The 23,604-nt window shown below is 37.4% G+C and overlaps 1 protein-coding gene across 2 annotated transcripts in view; it reads right to left on the minus strand.

The window, feature by feature from the left end:
* Nucleotides 1-937: 937 nt before the first annotated feature.
* Nucleotides 938-23,604, minus strand: part of IL1RAPL2 (interleukin 1 receptor accessory protein like 2) — a 565,994-nt gene continuing 543,327 nt past the window's right edge. The window contains exons 8-9 of one of the 2 annotated variants that reach the window (XM_036924997.2): nt 15,306-15,476; nt 938-3,138 (exon numbers count right to left, since the gene is read on the minus strand). In XM_036924997.2, coding sequence (XP_036780892.2) covers nt 2,441-3,138; nt 15,306-15,476 — 869 coding nt within the window. In that variant the 3' untranslated portion in view covers nt 938-2,440. Of the gene's footprint in view, nt 3,139-4,065; nt 4,843-15,305; nt 15,477-23,604 lie in introns of those variants that run through there. The other variant, XM_057495438.1, reaches the window with a different exon arrangement.

The following is a 23,604-nucleotide window of genomic DNA, read 5'->3' on the forward strand; positions in this document are numbered from 1 at the left end:
AATTTCTTATGAATGTATGGGAACTAGTTGCACCAGTAATTCTCTAAATTTGTAAAATCCACGTCAGTGAAACATTGAGAAGAATATTTTTCCCACTGTGGAAGCTACCGTAAGAACACATCATGTTCTAGACTAAATACTTATATCCTTATGGGCTATATATTTTAAAAATCTCAGATGAAATCAAATTTTGAACTGCCATCTAGAAATAAATTTTTATAGATAGTGTACACATTGGTTCCTGAAAATGGTAGAAAAGGTTTCTTGTCAGGTTCCCCAGCACAAGTGTGAATGCTCTGTTTTTGAGTACCTACTAGTAGTGAAAGGACACATTGTGGCCAGCCAACTCAAATTGCTACCCACATTTAATCATTGTAAATAAAGGAAGCAGAGAGACCCATGTTATATTTTCAGAACTGGCATGCTCAATACAGAACTATTAGTTTAAAAATACCACTGAACATTCTATTTGAATTAATCTAGACTTCTGTGAAAAATGAAATCATAAAAAGTACAATTGGTCACTCAAACATATACTACTCATTTCATGCACGTTATTAACTTAGTAATTACACATATCATTAAAGAATAATGAAAGTAAATACAACTTTATAACACTTGGGAAACAGTTCAGAATTGATCAATTTCCATTTTGAAATACCTATAGTTTTTACACAAGCAAAATCAGCTTTGTCAGTGGAAAAAATACATCTATGAAACACTTTTAAGTGTGTTGAACAGGACTTTTCAAAGCAACTAATTGTCTCACTGTGAAATGAACATGTATCACTGCTAAGATTCCACATACTGTTGGTGCATAATGCATTTTCTGAGCTGCTGGATATAGAAAAGCAACAGAGAAACAAGTAATTTGAACAAAACCCATGGATCAAAGGAAATTAATAGTGTAAAGAAGTTGAAAGAAATAATCAAAACATATTATCTAATGTTTTTTTATATACTGAGTTTCACACTTACAAGGGTGGGGCAAATTCTTAATTTTTATACACTGTGTACATTTGTCCTTGTTTATATTTGTTAAGAAACATGATTTAAGAACCATTTGTAAAATGCCAGACTCAATCTTGACTCACATTTGACCCCCACAGGCATCTTGATAGAGGACACACCAAAATTGATTAATTGGAAAGAACGTAAAGTAGTAATCCACAATAAATATTAGAATAGGGGTACATACATTACTTACACCAAATTCATAATATTTTAGATTATTCACAGGGATTTTCTGGTATGGCACAGTCACAGTCACAATGTGAGGGTGGAGAAGGTTAGTCTGTAAAATATACTCTTTGAAGCACCAGGAATAGAGATACTTCTGCAGGTGTCTTGCACACACAGCCAAGCAGATATTGTGTATGTACAGAATAGTCTGTTTCACAACTACATTTCAGAAGAGGATCACTGTAACTGCTGCTATACCACTAGTAAATCTGAATCACTTAGCACTTCATCTGTGAATATTGTTGTTTTACTTCTTTTCTACTGCTGACACTTGCAGTCAATATTTAAATCGAAACTCCAACGATGCTGACAAAAAGGAAGAAGACGCTCACATCTTTGCCTAAAGCAGGTCAAGGGATCATTTGGAAGAAAATCCAAATGTGATTGTGTTAATAAACAGTAAAATGCATACCTTAAAATGTGTTTTCAAATGTGTAAAACGTTTGAAATAGACTAGAAAGCTATAAAGATTTTTTCAAAACCATCCTAAAAGAAGTAATAGTCTGTCTATTCATTTGCTTAAGAAATGCACATTGTTTACCTACTTACTAGTTTGCCTACAGAAGTTGTTCTTGCCTCATAAAACTAAAAGCTGTCATTATGAGCTTTTGATTTAATCTACAGAAGTTGTCCATTACGTTGAAGACGTTCTAAATGTTTCAACCACATTCTTTTCTTAACTGATCTTCCTCTACAAACAATCTTCCAATTGGGGTGCCTCAACACTTCTTGTTTGATAATTCCCATTTTTCAGTTACTCTATAGAAGTTCTCTTTTCCCATTAAACTTAGTTTGGAAATTTCAAATTCAATGAAAGTCTTTAAGTTTTCCTTATTTCAAAAACCATGTAAATACTGAAATATTCATAAATATGGATGATAACTAACCGACTAAGCTTGCAGTCCAAGTGTTATCATAAAATCTACTCTAAAACAATAGGATTTAAAATTTTTTCTTTTCAGGTAGAAATCAAAACTGTACATTGGAACAAGGTGCTGTACTACAAAAGCAGGTACTCGCCCCCCACCCCCACTATTTTGGAAATGTAAAACAAAAAAATTAAAGTATAAAAGTGATTCCTGTGCCTTTTTCTTCGAACACATTTTCAGCACCTTGGTGTTACTAGGTGTCCTTTATGCTTGATACGGCAGAAATTTTGTATGCTAAAATAGAGGTTCAGGGGACTTCAGATTTTTCATTACCAAATATCACTGGTGAAGCTAAGCTCTTTGGATGATAAAGGTAGAAGAGAACTGTTCCTATGAAATTCTTGGGTATCTTTCAGGGCATTATTAAGGGGTAGCTGTCCATTGAGTAGTGTCAGAGGCAGGTTACAGTAAGTATGATGGTTGCCTAAGGAAGGTACTGGCAAGGTGGTGGTTGTCATCTCGTGTTTATACCCTCTGCAACAGTGCCTCATTTGCATTGAATCAGAATGGTGGAAATCAGGGAGATCAGCTTGAGATGATACGAGAGAGGCCGAGGTACTGGTCATGGCAATTGAGGGTATAGGCTGGAGTTCTCTAAAAAGTCCTTGCTCTGCAGAGTCCAGAGCATGGCACCGAGAAAGCACTTCTTTTTTCTTGATAGGCATTTCATATACTAAGCGCTTCCAAAACTTAGAATTTAATTTGCTGCTTTTGGGTCCCTTCCACTTGATCATGGACAGAAGTTTGATGCTGCGCTTTAGTGATTCCACTTCCTGGCAATTCACCTTCCCTTTTAATTCTGTACACTCAATCAAAATCACTTTGATTTCTCCACTGACTAGCATGTTATGGAGTCTGCTTTCCAATTCGAAAATACTCCATCCTCGTCTGAGAATATAGTCTGGAGTTAGCACGATAATAAGTCTTCTGCTTTGCTCAACACATCTTGTGAGATCTTCAATGTATGCTACAAATCACAGAAAGAGAGAAAGAGTAAAACAAAGCCATTTCCAGTCTTTAAAGCATTAGGTTTGCATTCTGGTATAGGAAAGATCCAGTCTTTCACTAAGGTACATCACACTTTATTTTCTTGTATTTTTCATTCAGAAAGCCCATTTCCTTAAAAATGAAAAGGAAAAACAACCTTCCTATAATACATTTTGTTTCTCCCCATCATTACCTACAGTATCTTGTTGGCAAATATAAAGTTTGATTTCTTCAGAGCTTAGGTGTATTTCAGTTATTTGTATTTGTTTAATCATTTAATTCAAGGCAGGCTTTTTAGGCTCGTACTCTGAACAAGCAATCAACAGATTAATGAGAAGAGAAATGGAGCTATTAAAATGTTGAAGGGTCACTGTATTTATGGGTTTGGTTTGGTTTTTCCCTTAGTTTATGACTACTAAACAAGTAGGGAGTATATGTATATGAACTACTTCAGATTGGTGGAAAACTTCTTCTAGAAGTACAGCTTGTTTCTCGGAATCCCCTCCATTATTTACAGCCTTAGGTTCTCCATTTTGCCCTTCAAACCTAGAGATAAGGAAGTGAAGTATGTTGTGCCCATTAAGTTTAATTTGAACCAGCTGCTCTTTGTTCAGAGGCAGTGTGAGGGGGGGAGTTGGAGGTGGGGAACGGTGTGGAACAAATGGTGAAGGAGGGGGAGTCTATCAACTGAGAATTGTCTTTGTGGAGCAATTCTGAAAGTGAGGTGAATATGTTACAGCTTTTTCATGGCAGAAAAATACTCAAAAATAACCAAGTTTATTTATACTATGGGATAATCCTTTTGCAATCATGCTTCCCAAAGTCTTATCCACCCAAAAGGGAAGCAAGCACACACGTGTTAACAAATGGAGACTTGGACACAGGTGCTGCAATGAGAATTGTCTTTACTAAGCAGAGCACAGGCCTTATCTAATGTACAGTGCTCTCTAGCAGAAGCAGTGCTTACAGGAGCATAGCAACATTTGTCATTGCAAATCTGCCCAAGGTTACAGACTGCTTTCAAGGAGTCACGTCCAGTACATAGTGTGGGGCCACCAAGCAGCCCCATACAAGCCATTCGAAAAGAGAAACTGATTTTACAGATGCATATTGTATAGACGATCTCTCTTTTCCAGGGTTTTATTTCAACCACGTGGCAGCAAGAACACTTTCACAAGTGAAAATGATCAAACTTTCTACATTCTCTACTAATAAACAAAACTTTTTAAGAGATACACAGAGAATTGCCCATTTAACAATTTTTTGTTAGTGCTGTTTTGGCTTTTACTTAATACATTTCAGGACTTTCTCATGCAGTAGTTACAATGACGGTATCTGAAGGCATAAGGAAATGCCTAAGCGGGGAGGGAAACTCTTAAGAATCTTAAGCATTTTATTGTAGAGATTATGTATTCAGGGGAAAAATCCGCATTAAAATCTGCAAAAAAAAAAGACAAAATAAAACAATACAGAAACACCACAGAAGGAGCAATGGGGAAGTCATCACTGTAATTATCATTTAGAGAACTGGTGAAACAGAATGGAAGGAAAGGTAGAAAGTTTCAATAGAGCAGAAAAATATTATCCCAATGTATCAACAGCTCTGACTCTTCATTTTCTTCCTTTCTTTCTGCTCCCAAAAAGAAAGAAGTTATGTGGGAAGCTTCATCATTAGAAGTTGGATCTGTAAGATACAGTAAAATAAACTATCATGCATCTTTCCCATTATTCTTTTCACCTTTCCTCCAAACAAAACAAAACAAAACAAAACAAAACGAAACGAAACCCAAACCCCGAATCATGGTTTAAGTGCAGGAATCCATGAAAATACAGTTTGACCAGGTAAGCTGTGAGTTAATAGTTAATTGTATGGAGGAATTCTGTGCAAAATAATTGACCGAGGGGTTAGTCCGAGTATTATTCTTCCCTCATTAATTGCAGCGCTTCACATAATTTTCAAAAACTGATCTGTACAAACCTTGTCAGGAGCACATCTGTCCCATAAACAATACCTCTATGAGCAATACCATTTTGGTATGTTGTGATATAGTCTAATTTAATTTTTAATGATACTTTCAAGAGCAAAAGGTATATCTACACGTATCTCTATCAACTCAAAGAGAAAATGACAAACCAGGTGTCCACAGTTGTAAGAGAAACGATACACGTATCTACTAATTAATTTGATTGGGCTCTCATGGGCTTTGGCTTTGCTATGCTTTCTTGAATGGAGCAGGGAACAGGGTACATTTTTTCCCCCGTTTCTATGGTTCTCCCTCTTTGTCTGTTATATTTTGCCATTTGACTGCAACATTTAGGAGTTTGGGGGTTTCTTAGAGATTCATTAGACAGAACTTGAATTTGCCCCCCAAAAGGCATGCCTGTGAGGACAGATGCCGCTGTGCTCAGCGGCACAGGGTGTGGGTGTTGAAGGGCAACTTGAAGAGAGGGAGTGGTCCCTGTCTCCTGCATACTACACTGGCTGTGCTTCTCCTGGCAAAGCCTAGTGGAGAGTTGAGGCAAATCCAGATAATTTCGGCTAAAAATCTGCTGTGGAAGAAAAAAGGTCTGAATTATCCTGGTTTGCCCTATATATACATTAATCATATGTACTGGAGGCAGTCAGTCAGTACATCAAAATTTTCCCTGTGTAGACACAGCCCAAGTGTCCCAAAGAAAACATGAGCCATTTGCTTGGGCTGTGAGTTCCGTGTTCATTTTCACTTGGTGAAAAACGAAGTGGAAGTTTTCAGATTTTAATTCTTGGGATGGTGATCAGTGGCTGGGCAGCAGCCTCAGTGTTTGATAGCAGCAGGGGAGGTGCCTCTAAGAGCTGCCTGGCTCTAAGGAAAAGGAGAGACTGGGCCCTTGCTTCCATATTCTGGCTCACTCTCTGTTTTTCTGTTTTTTCATTTTTTCTTCCCCTCCCCCCAACACTTTGCTCCTCTCTACCTCTCTGATTCTCCCTTTCTTTTTCCTGTCCTGCCTTCCTTTTGTCCTTCTATCTCTTTATTACTCATTCCTTCTGCCTTTCCTTCTCTTTTTCTCCCTTCCTTTCTCCCTTCACTCCCTTTCTTTCTCCCTGCCTAAGTCTTTCTCTTTATTCCTGGGAAAAAAACAAGGACCTAGCCATTATAGAAAACATAAGTAAATTATCAAGAGACTAAACAGGTTGAGTTAATATTTTTTACTTGCTAATCTTTAGCCAAGGAGTTGTTGCTGACTTCTATGCAGCAAGTGCCCCAAATAATTTCCCCCTCACCCCAGGGTTGCATGTTTGCATCCATTAAGAACCATGTGCTGTTTTTATATGGCCTGTGAGCCAAGAAAGAGTTTTTAAAGAAAATTTTTAAAGGGTTGTAAGAAAAAATGAAAGAGAAGAGTATGATGAAAGAGAGACTATATATGGCCCACAAAACCTAAAATATTTACTATCTGGACCTTTGCAGAGAAAGTTTGCCACTGCTGAATTAGAGATTGATCAGGGTGTTGACGTTTGGAAAAGTTCCAAATAAACTAAAGCAGAAACAGGTATCAAGTTAAGACCTTACTGGTTCATAGCTAGTATCATCTCAGATGGTCAGTGGTGTTTGCCATGGTAGGGCTGTGGTTTTGTGGGAGATATTTTAGAAACGTTCAGAAACTTCTTTGAAAAGCTGGTTACCACGAAGAGATAATAATGAAACGTTTTCCAAAAAAAAAAAAAAAAATTCCTAAATCCACAGCATATATGAGTAGTCACTAAATCTTGCCCCGACTTGTTCAGGCAAATTTAGCAACTGAGTAGCAGGCATCCCTTAAATGACTTTTTTCCACATAAAAATATAAAATATCCTTTAAATGAAAGGTCATTAAGTTATTTCTTTGCCAGTTTTGGTTTGAAGGAACTTACGATGACAGAAAAGACTAAAGGGGCTGTGTGTGATAGCCTTCTGCTTCTCTAGACAAGGCTGTGAAGCCACAGCAGATTATCAGACATCAAAAAGAGATAATTACCTTTAACCTATTTATGACCTTCACAATTTGTCAAAGAAAAATATGTTGAATGTAGTTTTGATAGGGGTGCTTAAGTTGGTAAAAATTCATTTTTTATGTTATAAGTGCAACTGCAAAGAACCTTCTCCTTTTGCCTATACTGGGAGTTGACAGGGTTAGGAAAACATTCTAGAAGAAAATGCATTTTTACTAGGCCCTCCTTGAAATGCGTACCTATTAGAAAAGTGAAGAAAGGTCATGCCAGTAGTACCAGTATTTGTAGGAAACTAGGAAAGTGACTACCTAAAATCATATTGAAAGCAAAGCAAATTAAATTTCAAAATCTCTTTTGGGCTCAGTTTTATAAATGAAAATTCCAATACATTTAAAAAAGCAGGATTAGATGTACAAAAGTGACTTGAAAATAGGACACTTATTAACAAAGCATAAAAGTAAACTGAATGGAGAAGCCAAATCTAGAAGCAAGAAGAATGGCAGCCCCTAAAAACTGCTTCTAATGGGATGCATACACTTTTCCAAAAGAACTCAATACTTTCCTAAATCTTAGGCTCTGAATCTGCTGCAGATGTAGGCAGAAGGACAAAGGAGAAAAAACTCAGTGTTCATGAATTTCCATGTGGTTTTGCTACTGCCTATTAACTATCTGATTTATCAAACTAATCAATTAGCTACTGTAAATTATTTTTGTATTGACTCTTCCATTTATGTCAGAATCATTACTAGGGCCAGTTAGCATATTAAAAAACTTAAAGAACAAATACTTACCTGTAGACAAAGGTATGACGTATTACTTTGCCAGGTTCAAATAATAGTCGTTTGATATGCTTATACCCACAGCTATGTACATCCACTACCAGTTAAACAATCATTAGGATGAGACAGGATGCCTCAAAACAGATGACACTCCATTAAGTTTTGGTCAACATTAGCTAACTGATAACCTGGATCAACAATGCATTTATAAAACCTATGGGTTAATATATCAAGACTTATAATTAAGACTTAATTTATGGCAGTGATTGACATGGATCCCCTCCTATGACTGGTGTGGAGAACCAGCAAAAATATAGGTTTCCAGGTACCAAAGAAAAAGGTATTATTCATCACTGTATATTTGGGAAAAGTTATTAGACCTCTGATATAATTAGACGCTTTTAGTGAGGTACTTTATAATGTAGTCTCACTGAAATTACTACATGTATTTGAAATAATGATGTTTAATACTAACCTATCAAAAGAGTTATACAGGTTGACAACCTGACTTTCTAGCTTGGCTAATGTTGCTGAAGCTTTTGGGTAGTGATTCTGCCTCTGGCAGGTGTAAGATTCTGTCTGTGTTGTCTGCCATAGAGATTGAAGCTACAAAGTTTTTATTTTGTGTGAGGGGAGGAGGGGGCTTTCTAAAAAGTGTGTGGTATCACTCACCCCACAAAAACCTTCCCTGCTCCACGTCCTTGGCTTGATAATTCACAAATAGTTTGTTGGGCTAAAAGGTTTTGGCAGGAGGTTTTCTCTCTATTGACTTGTGTTAGGGTCCTAATTAATTCTGATTTATAGGCCAACCAACAGTTAACCTGGATTTGCTGAGACCTTATGAGTGTAGGGAACTACATGATTTACAGTTTTGACTTTGGAGGCTATATTTCTGATAGTAAATCCTTTCCTTTTGCTATTGCAATTTACCCGTGGGTGAGCAGGGAAGGATAACAGTGGGCAGAATCTACTCTGGAATGTTGTCCACATCTCTAAATTCTTCCTCTTCTCTCTTCACCTTATCAGCAAGAATAGAGGTAGGTAGTGGAACACATTTGGAGATTATTGGAAAAAAAATAATGTGGACAGTAGCAAACAAAGAGAGTCTGCAAAAATATCCATTCCTCTTTTTTTTCCCCTTAATCTCATGCCCTGGAAATTTATAGATATAACTAATTCCAATCAGTGAAATCTTAGAAAATATGGAAAAAGACTACTTGCTCCTTATATAGTCTTTTCTATAATTACTTCAGTACTCAAGACAATTTTATCCTGGTGTTCTACTATTTTTTTTTAAGGTAACTGTTCTTTGTGCCAAGCAAATATCAGATTTCCTGATTGAAATTCTACACAATGGATTCTTCCTTTACTTTACACTTTGATGAGAGTCCTCAGTCCACTGACCTCAGTCCATTTCTGGGCTTATTGGAATATAGTTCCTTTTCTTGACTCTAACATGAAGGGGATGGTGGGCATTTCTAATTTTATTCCATGTGAGTAAACTGCACACAATGTGTTAAATCTCCATGGTTGTGCATGTCACTTCTGCCTCACACTTTTTAGGTCACACACGTCAGATTGCCTGGAAAAGCATTTTATTACTCCCTATGGACAATTTACTTGAATAGTGTCCAGAATGTCCAGCTATTAGAGTAAGTATTGGCAATGAGTACTTACAGATCCATGTACCAAAATGTTTTCTGCATGCCTCACTACAGAAGTGACTAGGGATCATCTGACACCAGATGTATTCTCCAGTCATTTGTCATTTCATTGTCAGCACAATCGCGTGGCTAGTGCTAAGCATTCAAAACTAAAGATTAGAATAGTGAGGAAATCCAAGAATGTAATGAGACATTATAATTTTTTCCCTCAAATTACTGAAGGAGTCCTAGGATTCTTGAGAGAGAGAAACTCATGGAAAATTGGGCATGAAAACAAACGGAAAGACAATTTGATACTTGAAGCCACATTAATAAATATAATTTCAACAGACATGGCTGGTCAACCACATGTATGGTAAAATATTTTTAGTTCATGAGTGTCTTTCCCTGGTGCAATAATGTATGAATAACTCACATAGAGATACCCATCTTGTTCCTCTGAATAGAAGGAGAAATTGAGGTAAAAGCCTTTGAGAGATTTTTTTTTCTCTTCAAAGTACACTTAGATATCTATAGATTTTTTCCAAAGCTTTAGCCAGACCTGATTCAATTTATAATTGTTAATAATATTGCACATGCACTTTTAAGCATCTTGCTTGCTTATTTTCTCTTAAAGGCAAACAAAAACTATAGGATTGGGTTGTTTCTACTTTTAGTCTTAGAAAGAATGCTATTTTCTGTGTATGATCAGTGGCCCTCAGCCCATTTTTATATTTTTATGTTTTTTTTAATCTCTTAAAAAACACAGATAAGATGGGCTCAAGAGCCTAAATGGTACTCATCCAAAAATGTCCCCAATCTCAGGATCTCAACTGCACAAAACAAAAACTATAGGATTGGGTTGTTTCTACTTTTAGTCTTAGAAAGAATGCTATTTCTGTGTATGATCAGTGGCCCTCAGCCCATTTTTATATTTTATGTTTTTTTTAATCTCTTAAAAAACACTGAGATAAGATGGGCTCAAGAGCCTAAATGGTACTCATCCAAAAATGTCCCCAATCTCAGGATCTCAACTGCACAGCTGGGTTCTGTTGGTCACATGTCAGCTTCAGAGCACATCTGTTCATTCCTCCAGGATCCACTAGGCCCCATGAACACAATGTGCTCTGTGTACAGCACTTTACACCACAAAACCCAGCAGCTGCAGGGGTGAGAAAATCTCTACTTCTCAAGTTTGTGTCTCTAGGCAGTTTGAGGAGGGTGTTTTCGATCTGGCTTTCTTTTGGTTGCCTGTCACTTCTGACATTCAGATGCCTGTTGGCAACAAAGTTTGCTTTTGCTATTCCCAGGACAGATGTTTTTAGCCTGGGAAGAGACAGACCAAAATTTTACTGGAAAGTAGGAATTCTTGCCACATTCAGACACCAAACCTGAGCAAACATAAGGAAGACCCTGGTCACAGGCTAAAGAATGGAAAGGTAGGTCACTGGCAGGAAAATAATGTCCAGATCTGAAGACTTTTAGCTTTAGCATTTAGGAAAAGTATTTATGTCAAATATCCCCACCTCTGCTGGTTCATGATGGCCAAAGTACACTGCCCTAGTAGGGCATATGGGAAGAGTATGGACACTTCCACCTCATCTTGGAAAGTGACATTTTGTACTGAAGCTTTTTGAGAACTCTTGGTCATATGAGAAAAATATTGAGAGAGAAGTTGGGGGAGATCCATTCATGTACTTTTAAAACTATGCATTCAAAAGCTTTGTGCGTTAATGGGGTAGAGTTAGAATACCATGAGAGTGGTACCAAAGAAACTAAAGATACACCAAAAGTGAAGACATTAAACATGAATGAGTTTATATCATAGGCTTCATTAATTTGATACTTGGAAAATTGTTATTATAGGTCAAGAATGATATTATGAAGTCTGCTTTGACAACCCTCTAAGGTCTCATTGCTAGTTTTTGAAGGAAGGAGTAGTCTTGGGTCAGCATGTTTTAAATGAGATGTGAGGGACTAACATAGCTTATAATATTGTAAGTAGTTTCCCCCTGCTCAAGAATGTGTCTATATTTATATAGCATAACCTGTTAAATCTGTACCAATGGCTGCAAATACAAACCACAGAAGCTTCCTTAATAACACACATATACCAAGTCTAAAATGTTCTACTCTGTCATTCATGTGTAAATCAAGTATATTATTCATATACTTCATCGACTTCCTGAATGCATGCTAAAAATGCCAAGGAAAAACTCGTTAATCGTGACATGGTGACTGCTCAGCCAGCTCTGAAATGTTGATGGAAAAAGAAAATTGTCAAAGGACCTTTTTAAGAACTTCTGCAGGTTACACTCGCAAATCAGAATTCAGAGAACATTTCCTCGTTCAGGAAGGCTTAAAAGCAAACACCCTCCAGTGGTTGCATTTAAAAACTGCATAGTTGTCCCAAATTGGCTTACTTCTAACAGGAGTCTTCCTGTGCACCATTGAGTATCCAGGACCCAATCCCTGCTCAGTCTGATGGCTGTATAATCTCAAAAAAATTAAAATGATATTCTATGGACTATAAAATCTCTGCCCATTCTGATGACACCTTGGATGTTAACTCCTTTAAAGGTAAATGCCAGGGTATATACTAGGTGACAACTTCTTATCATCCATCTCTTATGCAGTGCATTACAGTTCTCAGTTAAAATCTTGTAGTTTTGAGCTAGAAAATATGGCTTGTGTAAGCCTCATACCCCATGGTCAAGGAGGATGTTCAGACCTGTCTATGATACATCAGAACAATTAATCAGTTTCAATCAATTTAGCCAAACAACTAGCTGACTCAGTCAGGTATAAATATTCTACTACCTTTTTGGCTAAAATGATACAGCAGGTTGATTAAATTGACCTGTCAAGTAATCAAAATAGACGATTTGGGAACATTAGGAGGACACAATTTGGGGGTACATCTCTTTCATCCTCATGCTATCTGGATCTCACTCTCACCATGAATCCATCCACTTAGGTAAACTGGATCTCCTGTGTTCCATGTTGCCCTCAATTCCCTTTCTGCTGTGCACAAGGATGAAGCACAGTGTTCCAGTTCAGAAGAAAGATAATCAATGTTGAAATGTCCGAACATAAAGACATTTTTCAGTCTCTTGGTGGGGTTAATAAAGCCTGCCTGCTGTGGTGTTAATAATTTTGGAACACTCTAAGAAGGTAGAAAGTCTGGAACAACATTGAGTCCTACTGAAGATGACTTGATATAGAATATAAATTTGACTTTGGTAATAATGTTAATATAATTTAGGGTATTATCACTCTAAAAATTCATTTTGCAGAATGTCTACATTTAACAAGATGCTCTTGGCAAAAGTATAAAAAATAATAATCTAATTGATTCAGCCATAAAATATCAAAGAAGAATTTAAAATTTTTCATCAATTATCGATCAACCCACTGTAGGTATTCTTTCTAATATCTGAAAAAATGAATATACTTATTAGCCTGTTTTAAGGACTGAGACTATTTCTATGAATTACAAGTTTTTCTTTCAGTAGAAAGCTCCTGTTTAGCTTTCACATTCACCTTGTTAAAGAAAAATGCCTTTCAGATACTGTTATGCAAAAATTTAAAACCTTACTTTTTTATTCTCAGTATTTCCTTTTGTCCTAAACCAGTACTCTTCAGAGAAAAATCAATAAGCATCTGTGAAGCATCCAATGAGCTCAAATATTCTGCCACATGATGACAGGGATATATAAGGACAAATGGGACATAGTCCCTATCCTCTGGAGCTTACAATCGCGCTGGCTAGATAAGATATAAGTAGATGGAAAACTATATAAAATTAAAAAAAAATACAAAATATCACAGGAGTAAAAAATTTATGGTCCAACAAGTGATTATGCACCATAATCATAGGTCTGGAGAAATTATTATGGACTTTTCATTGAGGCAGTGATATGGAGAAGGATAACTAAGATTTGTAAAGGTATAAAAGACTTAACATGAACAAAAGCGTTACAGGGACATACAATGCAGATCAAGGTACAGCTTGGCTAGAGTGGCAAGTACGAGTAGGGAAATGGTAAGAAGTTTAGAAGGTCAATCTGGGCTGGTATCAGAGTGTAGATGTGTTTAGATAAGGGTTATGGAGTTTATCCTATAGGAAATGGTGATGGTTTAAAAACTGTTAAATAAGGGAGTGGTACAATCAAGAAGATACACATATTGGTGGGACAGGATGGATGAGAGGAAAAATAGGGAAGGCATAAAAGTAGTCAAAATTGCATGAATGAGGTGATTAGGGCCTAATTAGAGTGGTAGGAGTAAGAATGGAAGAGATGCAGTGGACACTGTATTTGAGGGAGAGATACAGAAGAATCAAAAATGACTCTGCAGTATCGGACTCTGAAGTACTCCACGGCATCTCCTTAGGACTTGATCAGTATATAGAAGTGGTATTTCCAGTCATGAAAATGAAGGAAACTATAGAAAGGAAAGAGTAGAGGACCATGGGAAAAAGTTGGGAATCCTTACATTTGTGCAGGAAAGTAATGGACCAGTACATACTGTTTCCTTTGTTTCTTTCTATGTATGTGTAAGTGTGTATGCTCAAGTGTATGCAAAAGCATACACAGACACATATGTATGCTGAAAAAGAGAAGAACAACCAAATTCAATTGTTTCAATTTGTCTCCTGTCAGTTTAGTAACCAGTGGACTGCTGATAATCTGAATAAATGTTACTGAGGAACAGCATGATCTAACAGAGAACCAGAGTCAAATAGATTGAGATTTTAATCCCGGCTTTACCATATGCCAGTTGTCTGATCTTGGAATTCTTTGAGGCTTTATTTCCTCATCAGTAAGATGAAGATAATAGTACCTGCTCTCTCTCCAAATAGGGTTATTGTAAAGATGAAATGAAATAATGTATATGAAACTATTTTATCTACTGTGAAATACTGAAAATATAGCTTTAATTTTGTTACTACATGTGTATAAATTACCATATTCTGATTTGTGTTCACAGTTTAATCTCCCCCCTCAAGGATATTAGCATATACAAACTAATTTTAGCATTTTTCCCTCATGGCATTTTAAGCTCTTTGAGGACAGGGACCAGATCTTAGGCTTTTTTGTATTCCCTTTACACTTTATCCTGTATGGTACTCTGAACATTAACAGGAACAAAGTGTATATATTATAACTTGAACCTGAATTTATTCTGAAAGCACAAATTTAGCTTTCACTATGTAGTATAGTTAAAAGGTAGCATTCAAGACCACATAGTCCGGAATTTCTTAAAAATAATTTGAATTTACAGTGAAAATACCACACCCAATGTGCTCACATACCTTTTTATGTGTATTTTTTCTATGAATCTGGAAATTAGTAATGGTGCATAAATTCAGAGTTATTAGTGACAGTGATTGTAGGTATAAGTAGAAGCACAATGACAGAAGACCAGCTTTGGAACTGAAATGCATTGAAAAGACTTTAACTGACTTGTACAGATTTTTAAGGATCATCATTTTCTCAGACTACTAAGGCAATATAATAAAAATACCATTAAGGTACAGTCTCAAAACCCTAAGGCAAAACATAAGCAAGAGTGCCTTTTAAAAAATTCAGATGCTGGAAAGTCAGAATATAGGCATTAGGGAGAAATTTGAGTTTAATAAAATCACCTGTGAGAAACAGCTATCTAAGTACTTGGCTCTGATGTTTGAAGACTCCATGAAACTTCCTAAAAGAAACGAAACTTTTGAAATTCAAAACTTGAAAGTACTTACTTCCACTTGGAATGAGGTCCCTTTCTGGGATGAAGAGTTTATATCCATAGTGTTTTTCCAGGACATCTGGCAGTATTTCAAGAGCAAACTGCTCTTCTTCAGGATTGTCACAGTCTAAAGTATCTTGGTCCACTTTTGTGTAAGAAAGGTAGGCATCATATTCTTTGTTGTCTTAAATATAAAGAACAACAAAGGGGTTGTACTTATTAGTAGATTCTCTTTAAGTACTAAAAGTCTTTATAGGCTGGAATAAGCACTATAATTAGTAACCATCATTAATAATTGGAAAAAAGAAGTCACATATTGAATTGTAAGAGATCCAGTATATTTCAACATAACCTAGTCATATGATATGAACTAAAACTGTTATGCAATGGGCAACTTATAGTCAGGATAGAATGAAAGAGAGAATTATTTGTGATTTTTGGTGACTATATATATTTGTGATGTTCAGTGATGTGTGAATGATTAGGTCAGTGTGTTTGAAGGCAGGACTAAATAGACCAAAGTCATGGATTTGAACTCTTTCGGTGCCAGTTGGCTTGGATCTGTTACTTGGTCACAGACTATACCTTGTTTGCACAAATATGTGCAAAAGATCCAAGAGGGGGTCGGCCCTAGAGGGTGGAAGATCGAAATAATCCAGCCTCACTCCTGGAGACACTATTCACAACACATGCCATACTTCCAGTTGGTTAGTGTTGTCATCTTCATATACAAAAAGCAGTTCATTACCAAATATTAGACACAGCAGCTGGGTTTCATACAAGTGCACTGCCTGTTATTCTTGTTCAATCCATGGCCAACTAATTGGACACAAGTTCCAAAAGAAGCCTTTGTTTCAAAATATACATCTTTCCAGTGTTGCCAAATTAGGTTTTCCCTTCACACATTTAGTCAGAGAGTTAACTGTGCTTTGAGAAAGTATTTTTTTCCTCTTTTGCTGTATTGGCTCAGAGCCAGCCTCTCCAAAGAGAAAATGTGCATACATATATACATGCATTTTATCCTGAAAAATATTAATGAATATAGCTACTCAAGGTATTAGTTCCCATTGATTTTAGAAGGGCCACGTTGGAAAAGTTATGGCAGTATTTGAAATTCCCTTATTTATACAAAATGATTCTTAAAGTTAATGTAGCACAGACTCATACAGAACTATTACTATTTATTAAGCATAGTTACTTGCAAATAAGAATTTTATTATGTTATATATGATATATACAGTCATATTTATTATTCTGTTATAATAATAAAATTTCGATAACCATTTTAAGATACTTCAAACATTTAGGATTTGTTTCTGAAACACATCAATATTTTCCATTAAAACAGACCTGATTAAAACAGTTTAAACCTGACCAAAAGATAATTTTCATAATGAAGCAGCCACTTACTCATAATTATTTCGTTCTGCCTGCTGAAGGAGGAATAAATGATAAGTATATAAACAAATATAAATACCTAATGGTAGAAGTAGGTCGGATCCCCTGACTATCTAGAGAATGGATTGTGTTGTTCCAATTCAGGTAAGATTCCGCCACTCCCTCATGAAAGGAACTCTGGTTATTTATGTTATGATGCCTGAAGCCAGGAGGCTTCTCTTTAGCAAGTCCTCTAGCTGGAAAAGGCTTCTGTAAACCTTGCTTGGGTTACTTGATTGTCTAGAAGCAGATGCACATGAAGGACTGCCCTGGACAGTTGAGATCACTTGGCTTACAATGGAACACATTCAGTATTATGCAAAAAAAGCCACTTGGAAGTGAGAATGTTCATAAGCAATGTTAATGTAAGAACCTCCTGGTAATCCTAGCACCTCTGCCCCTGTTCCAGTCAAGCTCAGGATGCACCTGCAAGCTCTTGACTGTCTCCAGCTATAATTGCTCACCTGGGACTTAGAGCGGCTGGTGATACACAACTGGAAGGATAAAGTAGGCCAAAAGACATACAGCTCTGTTCCTTTGAACAGAATTTATTTGACTGTTCTTGGTGGATGGTGTTGCTGCCTCAACTCCATAATGTCACACTAGACCTTTGTTTCCTCTGACTTTGATAACTTTCCTATGTCACAAGCTTTCCTAAATTCAACTACTTATTAATTCATTCAACAATGATTTGTTGAGCATCTACTATGAGCTAGCCATCTTCAATGACTATATGATTTTTTCATCCATCTGACCAGGCCTCTAGACTCTTGCCCCATTACTTGTCCTATGACAATTTTCCTCCCATCCTTGACTAAACTCACATATTCCTAGTTCTATCTTTACTTGCTTCACCTATATCCTAATACAGGTGATGCCACAAAGACTTTCCTCTAGAAAAATATTGCTATGTTTGCATATCTCCATTCAAGTTAAGACAAGGAACATGGATGTTTTTGATATGTGTTAACACCCAACAAGTCTAGATAATACATTTAATCTAGCATTCTAGAAGCACACCATTCCTTGGAAAATGGTTGCTTCTGATTTCTAGCATTTCTTTTTAAAATGAACATAAAGGTATGGTGGCTGGCAGGAAGAGAGCTTCAGAGCAGGAAGAGAGCTCTGAAAGCCACATGTCAGATGTCCCAGAAACTCTAGGATGCCAGCTAGTATGCAAACAGTGACGCAGATGCCACAGTTTTAAAAAATTCACTTCAGCCTTATGTAGATAGCCAAGAAAAGCTCACGAATATCCACAGCTGTTGCTTACAAAGAGCAAAATCAACATGATGCAAATAGGGTTAACAGCAAGGCCTGAAAATCATTTTAAAACCAAATGGCATTTCAGTGACACCACTTAACTAGGCAAGGCTAATGAGCCTTCCTCTGTGTAAAATCATATTGACTAAGCTCCACTGAGGAACAGAAAATAGAATGCAATTCATACAGAGCATTATAAAGGAAGAAGGCCTGCCCATGGTCACCATAGGTATGCGGTTCCCAATGAAGAGAGAAGTTATAAGGAAAGGAAGCACACTGAGGAAGAGGTTTCCTGTTGTCACACCTGTCCTTCCCATTTTAAAATCTCATTTAAATCCTGTTCAAAAACCAGAAAGCCATTCCTCTTTACAACCCAGTTCTTCTGGGGCTATGCTAAGCATAGTGCTAAATCCTTAGCTTCTAAAGTGCCACTTTGTTAATTAACAGATCCCTAATACTTACTATAGTTACTGTGTGTGTGTGTGTGTGTGTTGATGCAGATGAAGAATATAAATTGTATATCATGCATAGGGCCTGCCACATAGTAGACACTTAATAAATATTTAATGGCTGAATAATTCAAAGGTCAAATAAATTAAGCAATCATTGATGCATTGAAATGAAATGAATTATATCAAAAGATGGCTAAGAAGTCAAAGTTTGTTGGGTAGATTTTATTTTACAAAAAGATGTCATTTTTATGAGGACTTTCAGGAAATGTTACTATATACATGAGTCAAAGAAAATACATGAGCCAAAAGTATATGGGTAATACTAAATTGTGTCTATGAGATGCCAAAATATTTAAATAAAGAAATAAAAAATTTGGTAGGTTATCTAGCTGACATTTGGCATCATGAAACTGGATATTTATAAAACAGATTTAATACTCATTTATTAATCCTCACTGCATACTACTGAAGTTTTAGTATTCCATTCAGCTAGTATATAGATTGTGTATTTAAGGTCTACGGTTCCAGGTGGGAATACAAAATGTTTTTAAACTCCCTTCCTAATGAAAACCCTTGACGTCTCCCCCAACTCTCCACATTGCATTTTTCCTCTAAAACAATTAGTTGGAATCAGTACACACAATTGTCTAGTCAAAATGCTTTAGATTGCTTGTCATCTTTGACCACACAGACCATATTGGAGATGGAAAATGGAATATTTGATTTCTGAAATGTCCCATTTTACAAATACATACTACAATTGATCAATTAGTCTGGATTATTGGGTATGGGTGATGAAAATAATTATTGCAGATTATTGTAATAAATTGTATCATTTCTTACAAAGTATTGACAAATTGCTTATAATAATGATTCAAAACAAATGACTCACAGGAGCCTTCCTTTCTTGTTCTTTCATATAGACCATGCATGTTTTATATTCCCAACTAGATACTTTAGCAACTTGTTGGAACCTGGGAACAATTACATTTGCCTCAATAGCATACTTCATCTAGTTATTTTACATATACACGGGAGAAGCCAGATTTTTCAGTATTATTATATATAGAACTTGAGGGTAATTGACCACATTTTCATATACATTGTTGGATCATATAATTATGTTTGGAATATGTCCTAGTTAGTAATATTAAAATTTTTTTTATTAGGGTATTATTGATATACACTCTTATGAAGGTTTCACATGAAAAAACAATGTGGTTACTACATTTACCCATACTATCAAGTCTCCACCCATACCCCAATGCAGTCACTGTCCATCAGGGAAGCAAGATGCCAGAGATCCACTATGTGCCTTCTCTGTGATACACTGTTCTCCCCATGATCCCCTACACCATGTGTACTAAACATAATATCCCTCAATCCCCTTCTCCCTCCCTCCCCACCTGCCCTCCCACACCCCTCCCCTTTGGTATCCACTAGTCCTGTCTGGAGTTTGTGAGTCTGCTGCTGTTTTGTTCCTTCAGTTTTGCTTCATTGTTATACTCCACAAATGAGGGAAATCATTTGGTATTTGTCTTTCTCCGCCTGGCTTATTTCACTGAGCATAATGTCCTCCAGCTCCACGTTGTTGCAAATGGTAGGATTTGTTTCTTTCTTATCGCTGAATAGTATTCCATTGTGTATATGTACCATATCTTTATCCATTCATCTACTGATGGACACTTAGGTTGCTTCCATCCTAGTTTCTAATTTTGAAGCTATATAAGGGTCCATAATACTTTTAAATAGTCTGCTCTAATTGTTGGGTAAATACTACTTTGTTAAGGAGCATTCATATACACTTACTAAACAGTATCTCTCTAAGTTACTGTGAAAACATAAATGTCAGTTAAAACCCACTCCTATTATTATTTCCATAATAGTAACAGTAAGACCAAACTAAAGGATGCCTAAAAAGTTTTGATGTTACAGTCACCACTCTGACCATCTTCCTATCACTATAAAATAAAACAAAGTCCTGAACCCCTCTCCACCAAGGTAAGAAAATGACCTCAAAAACAACAAAGAAAATCTCTAACCTTCATAATTTCAACAATGTGAACTAAGATTTAAATCTGCCTTTTTAAAGCAATGATTTACAATTGGACTTTAAATTTTGGTTTACCTGAGGCATTCCACACACATTTCTAAGGCTTACTTACATAGTTTGTGGGTGAGGACTTTATGCATAAGGGGTGACATTTCATGATTTCTTATTGGCATTGACTGGAAATATGGTAATTTGTTCTCTTAAAAAGTAAATCATTTTTTAATGTTCAAAGAAACAGGCTCAATACAGTGCTTTATTGATATTTCATTCATAAGATTTCCAAGGGCCATAAATAGCAAACATAAGAAAATTATAAGCTACATTATGAATTTCTATCCATTGAGACCTTTGAGAATGGTACTACAATCATCCAAAATATGCGGGTGCGATCTGGGAGGAGCCAAGATGGCGGCGTGAGTAGTGCAGCAGAAATCTCCTCCCCAAACCATATATATTTTTGAAAATACAACAAATACAACTATTCCTAAAAGAGAGACCAGAAGATACAGTACAACAGTCAGGCTACATCTACATCTGCGAGAACTCAGCACCTCATGAAGGGGGTAAGATACAAGCCGCGACCTGGTGGGACCCGAGCACTCCCCCCACCCCAGCCCACTGGTGGGAGGAAAGGAGTCAGAGGGGGGAGGGAGAGGAAGCACAGGACTGCTCAATACCCAGCCCTAGTCATCCGCACCGGGAGCAGAGACACACAGTGCATGGTGTGCTGCATATTAGGGAAACGGAACAGTAAACCTGTGAGTGGGTCCCCACAGCCGGCGCACCTGGGACAAAAGAAAAGTGAGTGCTTTTTGAAAGTCTTAAAGGGTCAGGGGCCTCACAGCTGGATGGAAGCGTCCCAGGACACTCAGCACAGCAGCTGGGAATCCCGGGGTACTGTGGGCGCCCTAACCCCCTGGGCGGCAGCGTGGCTCTGAAGCTCCTCACAGTAATAAACAGTCTGCCAGTTGTTCCCCCAACCAGCACAGCCCCCAGTACAGCGACCCAGTAGCCTGAGAGCAGCCGCACCCACAGGAACCACCCGGAGCCTCCTCCGCAGCCACCCGGGCCAGAGGCAGAGGCCCCGCTGGCATGCACAGAGGAAGCTGGAACAGGGCCTCAAGGGTTGCCGTTCTCACAGGAGAGCACACCTATTGCGCCTGCCCCTCCCTGCAGGGCTCTGGGCTGCCCTGACAGCTGCCCTGCCTGCGGGGGCTCAGGAAATAAAACTGGAAGCTGCTCCGAGGAGGGCAAGGTGAGCAGCAAGCATAAAGGAACTTTGTTCTCCTAGCTAATACATGCGCCAACTGCCCACAACTACCTCTTTAGTCACGAAAAGGCAAAAGAATCTGATCCTGTCCAGAATCACCCAGACAACCCCTGAGAGGGAGCCTGGGAAGACAGATTTAACCAATCTTCCTGAAAAGGAATTCAAAATAAAGGTCATAACCATGCTGATGGACCTGCAGAGAAATATGCAAGAGCTAAAGGATCAAGTTAGGAGGGAGAATACAGAAATAAAACAATCTCTGGGAGGACTTAAGAGCAGACTGGATGAGTTACAAGAGGCCGTTAATGGAATATAAATCAGAGAACAGGAACAGAGAATCTGAGGCAGAGAGAGATAAAAGGATCTCCAGGAATGAAAGAATACTAAGAGAACTGTGTGACCAATCCAAATGGAACAATATTCGCATTATAGGGGTACCAGAAGAAGAAGAGAGAGAGAAAGGGATAGAAAGTGTATTTGAAGAAATAATTGCTGAAAACTTCCCCACACTGGGGGAGGATATAATCTCTTAGTCCATGGAAGCCCACAGAACTCCCAACACAATGGACCCAAGAAGGACAACACCAAGACACATAATAATTAAAATGGCAAAGATCAAGGACGAGGACAGAGTATTAAAGGCAGCCAGAGACAGAAAAAAGGTCTCCTACAAAGGAAAACCCATCAGGCTATCATCAGACTTCTCAACAGAAACCTTACAGGCCAGAAGAGAATGGCATGATATATTTAATGCAATGAAACAGAAGGGCCTTGAACCAAGAATACTGTATCCAGCACGACTATCATTTAAATATGAAGGAGGGATTAAACAATTCCCACACAAGCAAAAGTTGAGGGAATTTGCCTCCCAGAAACCACCTCTACAGGACATTTTAAAGGGACTGCTCTAGATGGAAGCACTCCTAAGGCTAAACAGATGTCACCAGAGAAAATAAAATCACACCAAAGAAAGGAGACCAACCAAATACTAACTAAAGGCAAAAAATAAAGTCAACTACTCACAAAAGCAGTCAAAGGAAACACAAAAGAGCACAGAATGAAACACCTAACATATAAAGAATGGAAGAGGAAGAATAAGAAGGGAGAGAAATAAAGGATCAACAGACTGTGTTTATAATAGCTTAATAAGCAAGTTAAGTTAGATGGTTAGATAGTAAAGAAGCTACCCTTGAACCTTTGGTAACCACGAATCTAAAGCCTGCAATGGCAATAAGTACATATCTTTCAATAATCACCCTAATTGTAAATGGACTGAACACACCAATCAAAAGACACAGAGTAATAGAATGGACAAAAAAGTAATACCCATCTATATGCTGCTTACAGGAGACTCACCTCAAACCCAAAGACATACGCAGACTAAATGTCAAGGGATGGAGAAAGATATTTCACACAAACAATAGGGAGAAAAAGCAGGTGTTGCAGTACTAGTATCAGACAAAATAGACTTCAAAACAAAGAAAGTAACAAGAGATAAAGAAGGACATTACATAATGATAAAGGGCTCAGTCCAACAAGAGGATATAACCATTATAAATATATATGCACCCAATACAGGAGCACCAACATATGTGAAACAAATACTAACAGAATTATAGGAGGAAATAGAATGCAATGCATTCATTTTAGGAGACTTCAACACACCACTCACTCTGAAGGACAGATCCATCAGATGGAAAATAAGTAAGGACACAGAGGCACTGAGCAACACACTAGAACAGATGGACCTAACAGACATCTACAGAATGCTACACCGAAAAGCAGCAGGATACACACTCTTTTCAAGTGCACATGGAACATTTTCCAGAATAGACCA

The sequence above is a fragment of the Manis pentadactyla genome, chromosome X (genome assembly GCF_030020395.1).
Source record: "Manis pentadactyla isolate mManPen7 chromosome X, mManPen7.hap1, whole genome shotgun sequence".
Lineage (NCBI taxonomy): Eukaryota > Metazoa > Chordata > Mammalia > Pholidota > Manidae > Manis > Manis pentadactyla.